The sequence below is a fragment of the Aspergillus nidulans genome, chromosome II, assembly GCF_000011425.1.
Source record: "Aspergillus nidulans FGSC A4 chromosome II".
In the NCBI taxonomy this organism is placed as follows: domain Eukaryota; kingdom Fungi; phylum Ascomycota; class Eurotiomycetes; order Eurotiales; family Aspergillaceae; genus Aspergillus; species Aspergillus nidulans.
The window spans coordinates 1,964,264-1,977,841 of NC_066258.1; the positions used below are offsets into that span (position 1 = coordinate 1,964,264).

A 13,578-nucleotide genomic window follows, 5' to 3' on the forward strand; every position below is an offset into this window, starting at 1 on the left:
CTTATAAGCTTCCCTCTCTCATCTCCCTACTTGAACAGCGATACAGACAAAGTTGTCAGCATGGCTTCCATTGCTTCTCCAGAAGACGTGATCGCTTTGGTCTCCCGACATCCTCTGCCTCTAGCAGGTACAGCCCTCTTTCTTGCTGCGCTCCTCGTCGTTGTACTGCAACCCTTCAGCAAAAAACCCCCAAAGATATCGCCAGCACCTACATCGACTGAGAGCTCCGGGGAGTCCTTTGTAACGCCGGTGCCGGAGCCCGATCTGGATTTTGACCCTGTGGCCAGGACCCCAAAGCTCTACCGTCCCTTCCGCCATGGCCCAAACTTCATCACCATGGGAATCCGCAAGATGGACTGGAACAATTGGATCGAGATGGACTCGTACTTTCTTCGATACCACGAAACCAAAGCTGCCGAGCTGAAGAAGGATTTTGACGAGCACATCAAGTACGTCGACAACGAAGTCACCAAGCATGCTTGCTTCGAGCTCTACGAAGAGCTCGTCCAGTACCTTGTCCATCGATATCCCAAAGTCTTTCAACTCGGCGCCAATACCGTGCACAATGCGTTAACTGGGGAGACGTTTCGATTCCCTGCCCGTACGTTGTCTTCTCCCCCATCCCAACAGCTGACGCTAATCCGGCAGCAGAAACCCCCTCCGAGGCGCTCTCTTCGTCGGCGCTGTTAGTTCAGGATGATCTTGTGATTATGGTGGAAAACGACGGTATCTATTCCAGTCCCTTCTTTTGCAGCACGGCAGCGACTGACTCGGTAGATGGCCACTATCATCTGGATGCCGGGGCCGTATGTCTTCCTGGCTTCTGGCGGCTCAGGGAGAAATTCCGCATGTCGCTGGATACGCTGCATTTCGAGGCATCCGTTCCTCATTACGCTGAAAAGCTCCAAAAATCTATGAACCGATTCTTCAAGACGCTCCCTGCCGCACGTCCAGTGGTCCGCAATAATGTACCTCCCTCTTCCGCGACTCCCGTCTGCGACCTCTCGTTGACTAACACTTTGTAGTATTTCATCCAACTCGATGACGGTCTCCACTGGTCTCATCGCATGGGCGACCAGACCGGCACTGAAGTTGCGTGTAAGGTCATTCTCGGCGGCAGTCAATAGTCAATACTGACAGAGCGCAGCATGGGCTACCGCAAATAGCAAAGGCTTGACAATCGACGAGATCCATTTCCGGTCCGAGCGCCAATCGCTACGTCGACTCCCACGGTCTGGGGCAATCGTCTTCACTGTACGGACATATTTCGAACCTATCACGACGATCGCCAGGGAGCCCCATGTTCCCGGCCGTCTGGCGGAGGCAATCAGGAATTGGGACGAGACTGTGTCAAAGTATAAGGGGAAATCCCATTGGGAGCACATTCTTTTGCCGTATCTTGACGAGCAGCATCGACTGCAGATAGAGTCTGGCGTCCTGGAGAGCCAGACAGAAGGCGAATTCCCCTTTTAGCGCCGCATGGTATTAGTGGAGAGTTGCGCCTCCGGACCTATCTCAATAACGCCTAACGTTTATGAACTGTATCTTATTGTCCAATTCCAGAGCCTTCATTGTACTTCGGGACCGTATCTAAGAATCATTCATGCTAGAATCTCAAGTTGATTAGACAAGTAAAACCCACACGCCGGGGCCCTGCTCAGGTGCTTGGGCGAAATGATAATAAGTAGGAGTCCAGGTTCCATAAAACATGTTTCGTGTCTATAACCACCCGGCTGCCTGAAGTACTTAGTACTGCTGCGCCTTTAAAAGATGAATAGACTAAACTACCAGGAATCGCTGCCGCCGTCACCCCCTCTATATTAGCCATTTTAGCATGGTTATGCGCCTACGACAGTTTCAGTCCAAAGCTTTCTTCACATTGTTCCCAGAGTTGGCTGGCTGTTTTCGGCATAGAGTCCACGACAGTATTTGTCGCCTCTTTTGTATAGAGGACTTAATTTATACCCTCTTCCAGAATCTCAACTATCTCTCTAGCGCTGTTGAAACTAATCTTGACTACGGGTCACTAAAGCAATACGCCATGCCACAATCTATGGCTTGGACGATTTCTATTCCTGCTAGGCATACTATTTTAGCCTGAATGTTTTAGGTGCCTATGATATTAGAATATTTCTAATCTCGAGTCGTGCAATGAGTTGATAGAGATCTGGAGACTTTCTTGAGCCGAAGAAAGTTAACAATGATAGCCATCAACCAGGGGACAATTTCATTGATTAGGCAGTGGTATGAACAAGTGGAGAGCTAGTGAACTTTAAATCAAGTATTTCTGCGTGCTGTGGTAAGATGAATCTTTTATTGCTGATGCCCTGCTGATATGGTGTAGTCGGCTATATCTGTTCAGTCAGGACGCTCTGGCAATACGCTCCGCAGCATACAGTGATAGAATGGTAATTACAGCTGCTTTACGTCCAGGGCACGACGGTCTCTTTTGTTAATCCTCTCATAAGATCCAAAATGGCCCGATCTCAATAGGCCCACTCCCGTTGATGACACTCGTTAGCGAGGCCAGCAACATAAAGCCCAGAAAGACTAGCAGTAGACTCAAGAGAGCTGGACACAAAGCTAAGCCAGCCTAAAGTTGGCGCAAAGCACAACTCTCGGAGATACCGGTCGCCGCTTTCAATAGTGTCGCTTAGAATTGCCGATTTCAAGACAATCCAGCGCGAGAAAGCGGGCCTTTGCCACCAAGCTCGCGCTTATCTACTCCACTTGGCTGGTGTCAGGCTTGTATAGCCGACCTCTGATTCGTGCTGGAAGTGTATAATGTCCCTATATACATAGATACTCACGATATCTGTCGCTTCAAGCCAGGCAGTCTCTCGTTCATTCTCAAGGAGCGTCATCGCATCCGTCCACTCTTTACACCCTTTCTTCCTCCGGCTTGTCCATCATGCGGTCCATTGCTCTCTTCTTTGCATTGTTGGCGGCTCTTCTAGTCCAGTCCTCACAAGCCTCGGTCAACGTGGTACCAGCACTAGGGTTGAATGCTCGCCCATCTCCACGAACCTTTTGTCCGATGCCTCTTTTGAGACTGGAGAACTGGGCGCCTGTACCCCTTGGTACGGCTCTGCACCAGGAGGAGTTCCTTCATCCTATAGTCGAAGGACAAAGTGTAGCTCGTGTCTACTGTCAGCCCGGTGACTGTTTGCCGAATGGACCGGTATGGGGATGAGGGAGACGTGATTGTCAATGCATATTCGCCGGCATCTGAATTGTCGCTAACCACGGTAGAAACGCCCTGCAACCTGCCTCATGTACCTGGAATACGATAACAACCGTGTCCTGTCGTCTGGATCATACAGCTACGTCCCTGGCGTCACCCCGGGATGGACAAACATCTCTGGAACCCTCACAGCCTCGGCCACCGAACACAGCTTCGTCATGTGGGGGTACTGTGGCACTACCACCCTGCATGGCCCCGTGCTGGAGTTCGACAATTCCAGGTTCGAGCGCCCCTTGGTAGACGGGGAACCCAAGGAGAGCTGCTCGACACTGACCGACAGCTCGACCGTCACCTACACCCCTACCCCTACCCCCAGCCCTAACCCTACCCATACTCCTACGCCGTCCCCTTTGGCTTCGACCATTGTCCTCACGACAACGACGCCGTCTTCTGCTCCTCTGATTATCAGTCTATCTTCTGCAACGACAAGCTCGTCAGCGACTCCCTCCCCTACACCATCGAAAAGCCCTGTCACACGGTCCTCCTCTATTCCTGTTATGCCTCCTCAGTCCTCGAACCCGGCGAACACCTTCACTCAGATCCCAGTTTCCGTCCTACTCCAGTCAGGGTACCGTCTCTGTCGCCAGTCAGGAGCCCTAGCTCGGTCCCTGCAGTGCCCGCTCATCCTCGCGCCCTATTCCGGCAGCGACCACCGTCATTTCCACCTCGATTGGTTCTACCTCCAGTTCAGTGCAGTTCAGTGGGTGGCTCGCTTTCTACTACAACATCACTTCCCACTCTCAATCCGCCTACTGAGGACGGAGCCTCGACGATTGCAACTCTCCCCACGATCACCGCTGGGCACGGATCTTCTCCGACCCCTCGTCCTTCCCATTCCTCACCACTTCCACGGTCTTCAGTACGCGCACGGCTACCATCACCGCGTGCCCAGCATCAGTCACCGACTGTCACAATTCACGTACCTATGTCACCACCAAAACCGTCTATATCTCAACGACGATCTGTCCCGTGACCGACGCAGCTCGCACCATATCTTTTCCCCTCGGTGATAGCAATGGCAGTGGTAATGCCAATAGCGGCTCCAATTTAGGAGACTCCCTCAGCCCCTCCATGAGCACATCGACTGTTCTGACCACGCGTATCGTCACAATCACCGCTTGTCCGCAAACAGTGACAGACCGTCCCGCACGGAGCACCTTTGTCTCAACCGAGACACTCGTCGCGTCAACTACGGTGGTGACGGTGATTCCCAATGCTCCTGCAACTGCCACCGCGCTTCTGACAGGAAGTTACGGCTCTGTTCCGTACCCCGGCGGTTCCAACGCAGGGCCGAGTCATCCGCATCACCCGCTGGCGCCGAGTCTGCCCTCACCTCCAGCTCTGGGTTGGCCTCTGGCTTTGCGTCTATCCCAGGTTCTCCCTCAGGAACTAAGCTTCTAACCGCACCTAAGCAGGACTCCGAAGTCGCATCTGGCCCCGGCGCAATTCGTCCATCTCCTCCAGTTTCCGGCTCCGCATACTACCCAACCCACTCATTCAGCGTGTTCCCGTTCTCCTTCCCCTAAAGCCCCGTCCTGCCTGAGCCAAGCACATTGGTATCTGTCTCGGCCATTGGATCAACAACGATGACAATTTCTAGGACCACCCCCGCTGCTGCAGAGTTCACTGGATCTGCGTCTGTCTTTAAGCAAGATCTTCTGCTGACTATTGGAGCTGCATCCGCTCCTTTTTTCTTTCTTTTCTTTTAGGGTCTGAGATCAATCAGTTAGATTATTATCCATTTGAGGCTCAAATCACCTTAGAGTGGATGAGTTTCCGCGGAGCTGGGTTGAATGTTACTGTTAATGAGAATTAATTAAGAGAAATATTTATGTGCAAATTGGAAGTTATGCTGTACATAATGCGCACAACATATATATTGTATCTTAATTCCAGCATTTCCTGCCCTACAACTCTGGCATAAACTATATCGCTTTCAGCATATTCAGGCTATGATTCTAAGTAATAAAGTTATACAGCGCGGTATTTACACTACTATACACATCGATTTCTGCTCCATCCCGGTCTGCGATGTTAACTCAGAGCAAATACCTGTTGCGTAAATTACAAAAAAAGACATGCAATACACCTTCGGCCTATGTGATTTAGGCCTAGACCGTGTATGTAGGTGTATATCACCTCTAAAGTCGCCTTGTTGTAAATTAATACTCATGAATTTGACCAAGTTTAACTTTCGAAAAGACGATATAATAAGCGGCTATACATGCGAATTTACCTCTATACTCACAGCATGGTTCTCACGTAAGTTTTGTCATAGAGTTGTAAAGTATTGTAAATAGTCTGATGGAAGCTCATCCGCATATGATTCATTGTGTAAACCTTGCATGTGATAATCCCTTCCTGCATATCACCTATCATTCATATGGCTTGTTGTAGCGTACCGAACAATCCATACTGATGGCCTTCCTATTGATCTCGTATTCAACATCGACTCAGCCCTTCAGAACCCAGAACCCAGAGCTCTGGGCAGACAGATTTCTTAAACCAATGCACAACCCTTCTTTCGTAGTCCCGCAATTTCCGCAACAACCGCTCACGGGCCGACGTGACTCACGACTCAGGTTAGATGATAAATGGTGGCATTCATATCGCATGCATAGGTTGCCTTCCTCTCGCCCTCTAACAGTTCCCGCATCTTGGATAATCTCGGTAGCCACACTTTTTTCATCGTCTAAGGGGTAAAACTCACCTTTTCTTAACTCTCGAAACATTGGACACATAATGTCCACATCCCTCAGCAAACTTGCTGCTCAATTCCCCTGGGCCGCTGTTCCGCTAATAGTCAGCGCCCCGATGCGGGTCATGGCAGGCCCCAAGCTCGCTGTTGCAGCCTCCACGGCCGGAGGGCTAGGCTTCATCGGCCCGGGCGTCAAAACAGCAAACATGCTAAGCGACCTTGAAGAAGCCTCGACGCTGATCAAGAATTCAAGGCTCGCCTCGCTAGGACCAACCCTAAAGACTTTGCCCGTTGGTGTTGGTTTCCAGGTTTGGAGCGACGATCTGGACACCGCGACGCATGCAGTCAGAGAGTTCAAGCCCTGCGTTGTGTGGCTGTTCGCTCCGAAGGAATTCACAGACTTAACCATCTGGTCGAACACGCTGCGGGATGTATCGCCCAACTCGCAGATCTGGATCCAGGTTGGGACATTGAGCGAGGTCAAACGTCTCCTTACCATGGGGACAAGCACAAGCACACGCGATGGGCCAGACGCCATTGTCGTGCAAGGCAGCGAGGCCGGCGGGCATGGCCGGGCAAGTGACGGCCTCGGTCTGGTTTCGTTGCTCCCTGAGGCAGCCGATGCAGTGGCCGCAAGCCAGACACCAGAAATCCCGCTCCTGGCGGCCGGGGGCATTGCAGATACCCGGGGCGCATCTGCCGCGCTCTGTCTGGGTGCATCTGGGATCGTGCTGGGGACAAGATTTCTCGCTGCTACCGAAGCGCGCATCAGTTCTGGCTACCAACATGAGATTCTGCGCGCTGACGATGGCGCTGTCAGCACCACGCGGACGCTGCTGTATAATCATCTGCGTGGGATCACCACGTGGCCGGAGGAATATAGTCCGCGGACGATCATCAATCAATCGTTTGTTGAGTATCGGGCTGGCACGGCCTTTGAGGAATTGAAGAAGCGCCACGACGAGCATTTGCAGTTGGGGGATGCCGGATGGGGGCCCAATGGGAGGCTGGCGACGTATGCTGGGGCATCAGTTGGGTTGATTCATGAAGTTAAGGATGCAGGAGACATTGTGAGAGATCAGGGAGGGCGTGAAGAAGATGGTTCGGTTTACAGATTAGGCGAAACTTGGTGTTTAAGGGCGTTATACTGGCGCAATAACCTGCCAGCATTTTGTTCTCCTTACTGATATTGAAAGTATTACTTTTACAGGATAAGTCAAGTAACTTATGATCTGTCTTATTCTGCGACCATGGTCTTACGCTATATTACAATAATTCTCATAATGGGCTGTAGTGAAAACTTATGATTGAACGAGACTTACCACGCTTTGCACCTGCTAGTTAAGCATTCTCTGTTTCCTTAAGCCCTAGTCATGGCTTCTAAGAAATGGCACAAAAAAGAATGTGATACCAGTCCTTTTAAGAAGCGCGGGGTATGTCAGGAAATTTGGAGATACTGTTTTCGCCACTTCTAATTCAATTCTATTTAGCGCAAGGGAATAATCAACGGAAGTTGTATCATGTAGAAAGAAAGAGTAGGAATACTGTTAAAAATAAGCGAGCCATAATTTTTTGTTTTATGTGCATATGCTGTAACGTACGGTAGAAAGTATCTTGACAAATATTGACTACGAAAGGAGCGAATTTTTCCATCTATGCTAAGATAATTGCAAGCTGAAGTGCAGCTTACAGATAAAGTAATAGCCTGACAGAAACGAAGTATACACATGTGCTAGTTACAGTTCTAGTTACTGAAAATCCAACAAATGGTGTCCTTAATCTCCTGTTCAGGCTTGATCTACGTAACTGTTTATTTCAGCTGGCCTGCATGAAATCCGCTTTGTATCCCTTTCCGTACACCATCTGAAAGTAGTGCTTATAATTACAGCCTTGTCGCCTTTTTCAGCGCCTTAACCAGGACTCTTTTCCAGAATTGCCGGTCGGCTCAGTAACGTCAGAAACAAGGCTAGCCAAGCAGCGCTCTGTGACAGCTGTTGAACGGATTTGGTCGGCTGGTGGTCGGCGACTTTAAGGACTCTATTGTTTTATAATAGCTTAGAGATAAAAATTGCCATACCGAACCAACTATTAGCTCCGTAAATCTATTTCAACGTATTTAACTGAGAGACATCTCAGGTGCTTGGCCAACTGATTCCCCACTCACTGTTTAAACGCCGTAGAGGATTCCGTGTGTATAGCTAGGCTGGCAATGCCCATCTCATAATGTGCCCAATCATATTTTGCCTATTTGCTCGGGATTTTTGCACGATATACTCCGTCACAGTATTTGGTTCGCCAGGTGTAAGAACTGATACAAACCCTCCTGCTTGTTGGATATCGTGATCTTGGATTTTTCTGTTGTTTCCGAAGACATATCTACTTATCTCAATGACGTTTCAAGATTATTTGCGGTCCCATGTAATACACCTCCACTGTCTCACTTGCAGATCCTATACCAATAAACTGTCGGTTCCATAACTACTGTCTGCCAGGTTGATGCAATCTATCTTGATTGGGCGGATATCTTCACCCGCCGGTGGCAACACCGGCCTGCGTTCAAGGTAAGTTCTTAATAGCGCCAGGACGAACAGCGACATATGTCTTGCCCCAAAAGCCCTGTCGATCGAGACGGATCTCGTCTTGAAAGTAGAGGGATTGTAAGGAATGATTTTCTTCGGGCTAACGCCACGTAGGTCTTCCGGGACGGGGTATCTGGTCAAGAAGCCGGTAGATTTCGGAGCTTCAATTTCTAATAGTGGACTTCTAATGAGCCATTCTAGAATAGACCTTACACGGTCAGTAGTACATAACTCTACCAAGTATATAATCAATTTGGATGTTTATGATTGGCTGGGTACTTTTCATCTCATATACTATAGTGATCAGTCAATGCAATTTTGATATCAGGTTTGCCTTGAACAATTCCAGCTTCTAAACCTGGGAATCTATTATAAATTTTTACTTCTTACTTCTTTGAACTTGTATTCAGCATCCCTAGTTATCCACTCTTTATAGTTGATTTGTATAATATAAAGATTTTCAACTGTATTGTACATAGTATCTTATGAATAGCGTAGGTATGCGGCTTGTCAAATGCGAGCTTTATGAGACAGAGCTGAGTCTTCATGCCCATAGCTAGTTATACTTTGTGAAGTTATTCCTTAAAGCCTTAAACGAGCTCTACTCTGGGCACTATCGCCGTTCATCAAAAGCGTTCAACATACTTAGGTATGCAGGTGCCTTTCTACTCCGTATTAGGTGCCAAAGAATAAATAGCTTGGATTTAGCCTTACTAAGATTCCACCAAGCTATACATTTTCGATCACGCAGGACCGTTAGAGTTTCTGCCCTTGTATCTGATTGCCAATGGAGGAGCTGAGCGTATATAGCAAAGGAAAAACCTGTAGTCTACCCGCGGCAGAACACTAGAGACAAAGTTACCTCAGAAGAACAGTGCTTCAAGAATAGAAGGCAGTAATTTTCCAGGACCGCTATCCAAACATTGCAAAAAGCGTATCCATGTTTGCGTATAGTGCTTGGGACCTGTGCCCCATGTAGTTTCTGTTTAGTGTCCACCCTCTGCCACTTCTTGATGTTTACTCCCTAGCCCGAGGCATACCTCTGTATCCAGGAATACCACACTGTTAAATACAGATATGTATCTCGAAACAAGTACGTGTGGAACTATTCCATGCGGACAGTTATATACAAGTGACCAAGCACATAACGCCCCCTATATTACTTGTACCTCGCGTATACTATTGAGGCAGTCCCGATTAGATAAGTATGATGGCACAACCTATCCATGGAAGCTTCAGCCTGCAGTCCGCCTTAGTCGCGGCCCAAGGGCCTTAAAGACGAACGGAATTGGGACGAGTACTGTAGCTAAGCAGCCAAGCAGGGTGGCTGCCCACTGCACCCCCATAGTCTCGAACATCTGCCGAGTAAAGAGAGGAAAGCCGGATGCAAAGGCTGACCGGAGGATGATGTTCGCAGCGACGGCAGAGGCGGCCCTGTAGTAATATCAGATGGCTGTTTGTTTTTTGAGCGTTGGGGGAAGACCTACACCGGTAAATAGGCATCAACAAGGTAGTTGAAGCACGGGAAAAATATGCAAAGAATGCCGAAGCCAATAGGGATCCCAGCGGCTGCTGGTGCGGCCCAGTGGATTCGAGGGGTGAAGCCAGTCCAGCCGAACCTTAATGCCAAAGTCGATTAGGGATATAGGAATGCGTGGGTGGAGGCATAGATGGACAGTCAAAAAAGCTTACCAGAACAGACCAAGGGCAAATATCGGAGCCCCCAGCATGGCTGGACGCAGTCGCCATTCGGGAACGGGCACATTTCCATTCTCCGCCAGTGCTTTTGCATACTGGGCTTGCTGGGAAAGGATAAAGCAGAGGGCCAGGACGACGCCGATTATTAGCCCGACGAACATGAGCCCAGCCAGCCCCGGGTGTAGACCATGGATGTGCTCGAATACGTACGGAAAGGCCTGGAGTAAGGCATAGACCAAACCGTAGATAAAGGACATGTACAACGATATAAGAAGCAACATGGGCTCGGTGACGAGCAGGCGCAGCGGGCGATTGAAGTACTTTTCGACCAGAACGGCGATATCCAGCTCGACCGTTTCCTGTTCTGCATGAATGGCCCAGTTTTCTGGTCTCTTCTTTCGAATGCCAGATGCCTTGACAGCAAGGATACAGGGAGGGTACGTCTCCTTTAAGAAGAGAATGGAAAGCGCGCCAATGGCTAGGGCCAGAATGGCTGGGATGTACAGTGTCCATCTCCAGCCGAGATGACCTGACGCCATGAACCCGCCAGCAATAGGGGCAATAAATGGGCCCCCGAATACCGTCAACGCATACAGCCCGATTGCGACGCCACGGTGGGCGTTGTTGTAAAGATCGGCGAGCACGCCCGGGACCACGGTCAGTTGGCTCGCGCCGCATACCCCAGCAAAAAAGCGGCAGATGATCAGGGTCTGGACCTCCTGTGCAGCTGCACAGCCGACAGTGAAGATCCCTTCACTGAGAATGGCGATCACCAGCGGCAGTTTCCTGCCTGTAAGCTCGGACATGGGCGCCCAGAATACTGGACCTGTGGCGAAGCCCAAGACAAAGAGAGCGGTCCCGAGACTAATCACTTCCCTTCCTACATCGAAGTCACGGCTGGCCTGGTCGGCTGCGGTCGAGAAGATGGCGCTGTTCAGGGAGGCGATCAATGTACCTGAGCAGGCCATTATCGAGGATATAAGTCTAGTAATCCAGCAACATCAGGTTAGCGGGCACCCCGTTTGGCCATCAGGTAACGTACTTGATTGTCAACGGCCAATTCTGAGGATGCATGGGATCATCCGGTCCTTCAAAGTCGACAGTGTAGCGCTCTTGATCTGGAAGTGCTGGAGGAAATGGCTTTCCTGCCCCGATTGAGCATTTCTCAGTTGGAGCCCATTCTTGCTGCGCATCAGAAAGAGTCATCGTACCAGCTCTTACAACCTGTCTTCTTGAATTAGCAGAATATCAAAAGTTAAGGATAAAGCAGATGCTATATGATTCCGGGTCACGGTGATTTATATTTCGTTCTCACATAGTAGCGGATATGGCGGGTATTGCGGGACTTGCGGGTCCTGTGGGCCCTGTAGTCAGCGCATGCTGACACGTAACCACTGGCTGGCTGATTGCATGACTGCATAACTGCATGGTAGGGGATCTGTCGGCTCATCTGCCGCAGCATCCGTTACCAACTGCGGCCTTCAGTCCTCCTGTGGATAGGTTAGGATGACCTCAGTCCCGCTTAAACGCAAGCGCGCCCGCGTTGCCTGCGAGCCCTGCCGTAGTCGGAAGAGGAAATGCGATGGCGCCGCCCCCTGCGAGACATGCAGGGACTGGGGCTACGACTGCTACTACGCAGCCGGCCGGAGCTCTAAGCACAATGCCGGGGCGTCTCCTAGCGAGCCGCCGCCTGGCGGCTCTGGGCTCGGCGGAGACAGCCATCGTCTGGCCGTTGATCCGCAGCGGGTGGCGCGCGGTCTCACGGCCAACTCGAGCGCCGTCTTCGTGCGCAAGATGGGCCTCAAGGTCGATCCCGCCAATGCGCCGCGCGTGAATCTTTTCGCCTGGAATGTCGGTGCGCGCCGCCTGTCGTCTGGGCTGGTGCCTGCTCCTGCTGGGCTGCCCCTTGTCGACCTTGTCCCGCTGGGCAGCATGAGACAGTTGGCTGAGATTTACTTTTCCAAGGTCGACCCGTGCTATGGGTTTATTGACCGGCAGGTGTTCTTACAGCGTCTCGATGCACGGTGGTCGTCTAGTGGTAGTGGCCGAAGTGGTATCTACGATAGTGTCCTTGCAGGCGTGGCGGCGCTGGGGCTGTTGTTCTCTGAACGGTCCGCCAGTGCGACAGAGCTACAGCTAATCGAGAATGCAAAGTCTATCCTGGAAAGCTACGATGGATATGCACCGCCCTCTCTTGATCTGATCACTGGCTGGGTACTGCATGTTGTCTATATGCGGATGACTGCAGCGCCGTACTCAACATGGCTCGCTAGTTCGACGATAATGCATCTCATCGAGGCCGCAGGTCTCCAGCATGAGAATCCCAGCACTGCCTATGATCCAGACATCCGCCGGCGCTTGGTGGGTGTTGCCCTGCACCAGAACATGTGGCCTTCCTACGACATTGGGCTGTCCAGAGTGCAGGTCAAGGCCGACTTGATGCAGTTCACAGACGTCCGATCCAAGCCAGGAGACTACACGGCCGAACTCCTTGGCCTGCTGCCTATATCAGCCCGCCTTGATCCGGAGGAAACCGATGCGGACGGAGACAGCGACGTCCACCTACACCAGTCCCTCCTCGAGACCCTCGACCGGACCCACACACAGCCGCCCTCTATCCTCGCCCAGACGAACCTGGTCCTCTGTATCTTGCGGCGCCTCAACCTCCTCAACATCAGTACATCTCCTGCCCTGCCGGACCGCATCCTCTCCCTCTTCCAACGAGCGCTCCAGTCGGCACGCAGCATGCTCACAGCCTGCTGTCCGTGGCAGCACATCGCCAACGTCCCCTTCCACATCATCACCATCCTTCTGGAAATGGATACCCGCTCATCACTCGAACTCCTTCCCGAGGCCGTACAGACTGTGAAAATGGTCGCTTCGATATACAACACACCCACCATGCGTGAGGCCTATACGACGGCGAGGTTCCTGGTCTTCGTCTATCAGCAGCGGCGGTCCCGCGATGTCCGGCTACTGACCAGCGTGCTTGATGCGAATGGGCAGCCCGGGACCGAGCTCGAACCTGGCAGGGCAGCGAGCGATGGGATGCAGCCCGCTCTGCCGCGGCCGAGTCCAAATCTGGGTGAAATGCCGCTGCTGGAAGGGTTGGTTGCCGATATGTCAGAACTGCAAGAGCTGGACTTTGACCAGTTCTTGAGCCTCGATACGCTTCGGTCAGCGTAGCAAGTTGGTCAAGAGTTGTACTACGCAGGACCAAGTCGTGAGCGGGGAAGAGTCAAAAGATATGGTCTCCCTATCGAGGTTTGAGATCCCTTCTCACATATTGTCAAAAGTTTGCGCACTGTCAGAGAGAAAACAAACATGAGATGTCACGAGCCAACGAAATGGATATTATC

General features: G+C 51.1%; 6 protein-coding genes across 6 annotated transcripts, besides 1 other annotated feature; 5 read left to right on the forward strand and 1 right to left on the reverse strand.

Annotated features, from left to right (window-relative positions):
- Positions 1-13,578: part of a sequence feature (contig 1.67 618..254221(-1)) that runs on past both edges of the window.
- Positions 61-1,473, forward strand: ANIA_04122 (heme-dependent oxidative N-demethylase family protein; the record flags this gene model as incomplete). Its single annotated transcript, XM_656634.1, has 4 exons — positions 61-601; positions 652-968; positions 1,026-1,098; positions 1,148-1,473. The coding sequence occupies 4 exons, from the start codon at positions 61-63 to the stop codon at positions 1,471-1,473; spliced, it is 1,257 nt and encodes a 418-aa protein (XP_661726.1).
- ANIA_04121 (uncharacterized protein) lies at positions 2,912-4,770 on the forward strand (the record flags this gene model as incomplete). Its single annotated transcript, XM_656633.1, has 3 exons — positions 2,912-3,181; positions 3,253-4,103; positions 4,296-4,770. 3 exons carry the CDS (start codon positions 2,912-2,914, stop codon positions 4,768-4,770), a joined length of 1,596 nt encoding a protein of 531 aa, XP_661725.1.
- On the forward strand, positions 5,894-7,129 carry ANIA_04120 (nitronate monooxygenase; the record flags this gene model as incomplete). The annotated part of the gene is made up of 1 exon (XM_656632.2): positions 5,894-7,129. The coding sequence occupies exon 1, from the start codon at positions 5,987-5,989 to the stop codon at positions 7,127-7,129; it is 1,143 nt and encodes a 380-aa protein (XP_661724.2). The 5' UTR covers positions 5,894-5,986.
- ANIA_11427 (uncharacterized protein) lies at positions 8,166-9,281 on the forward strand (the record flags this gene model as incomplete). The annotated part of the gene is made up of 6 exons (XM_050611321.1): positions 8,166-8,243; positions 8,435-8,503; positions 8,723-8,737; positions 9,001-9,015; positions 9,097-9,170; positions 9,251-9,281. The coding sequence occupies 6 exons, from the start codon at positions 8,166-8,168 to the stop codon at positions 9,279-9,281; spliced, it is 282 nt and encodes a 93-aa protein (XP_050467358.1).
- ANIA_04119 (MFS transporter) lies at positions 9,757-11,425 on the reverse strand (the record flags this gene model as incomplete). The annotated part of the gene is made up of 4 exons (XM_656631.1): positions 9,757-9,955; positions 10,009-10,140; positions 10,214-11,203; positions 11,262-11,425. 4 exons carry the CDS (start codon positions 11,423-11,425, stop codon positions 9,757-9,759), a joined length of 1,485 nt encoding a protein of 494 aa, XP_661723.1.
- Positions 11,726-13,405, forward strand: ANIA_04118 (Zn(II)2Cys6 transcription factor; the record flags this gene model as incomplete). The annotated part of the gene is made up of 1 exon (XM_656630.1): positions 11,726-13,405. One exon carries the CDS (start codon positions 11,726-11,728, stop codon positions 13,403-13,405), a length of 1,680 nt encoding a protein of 559 aa, XP_661722.1.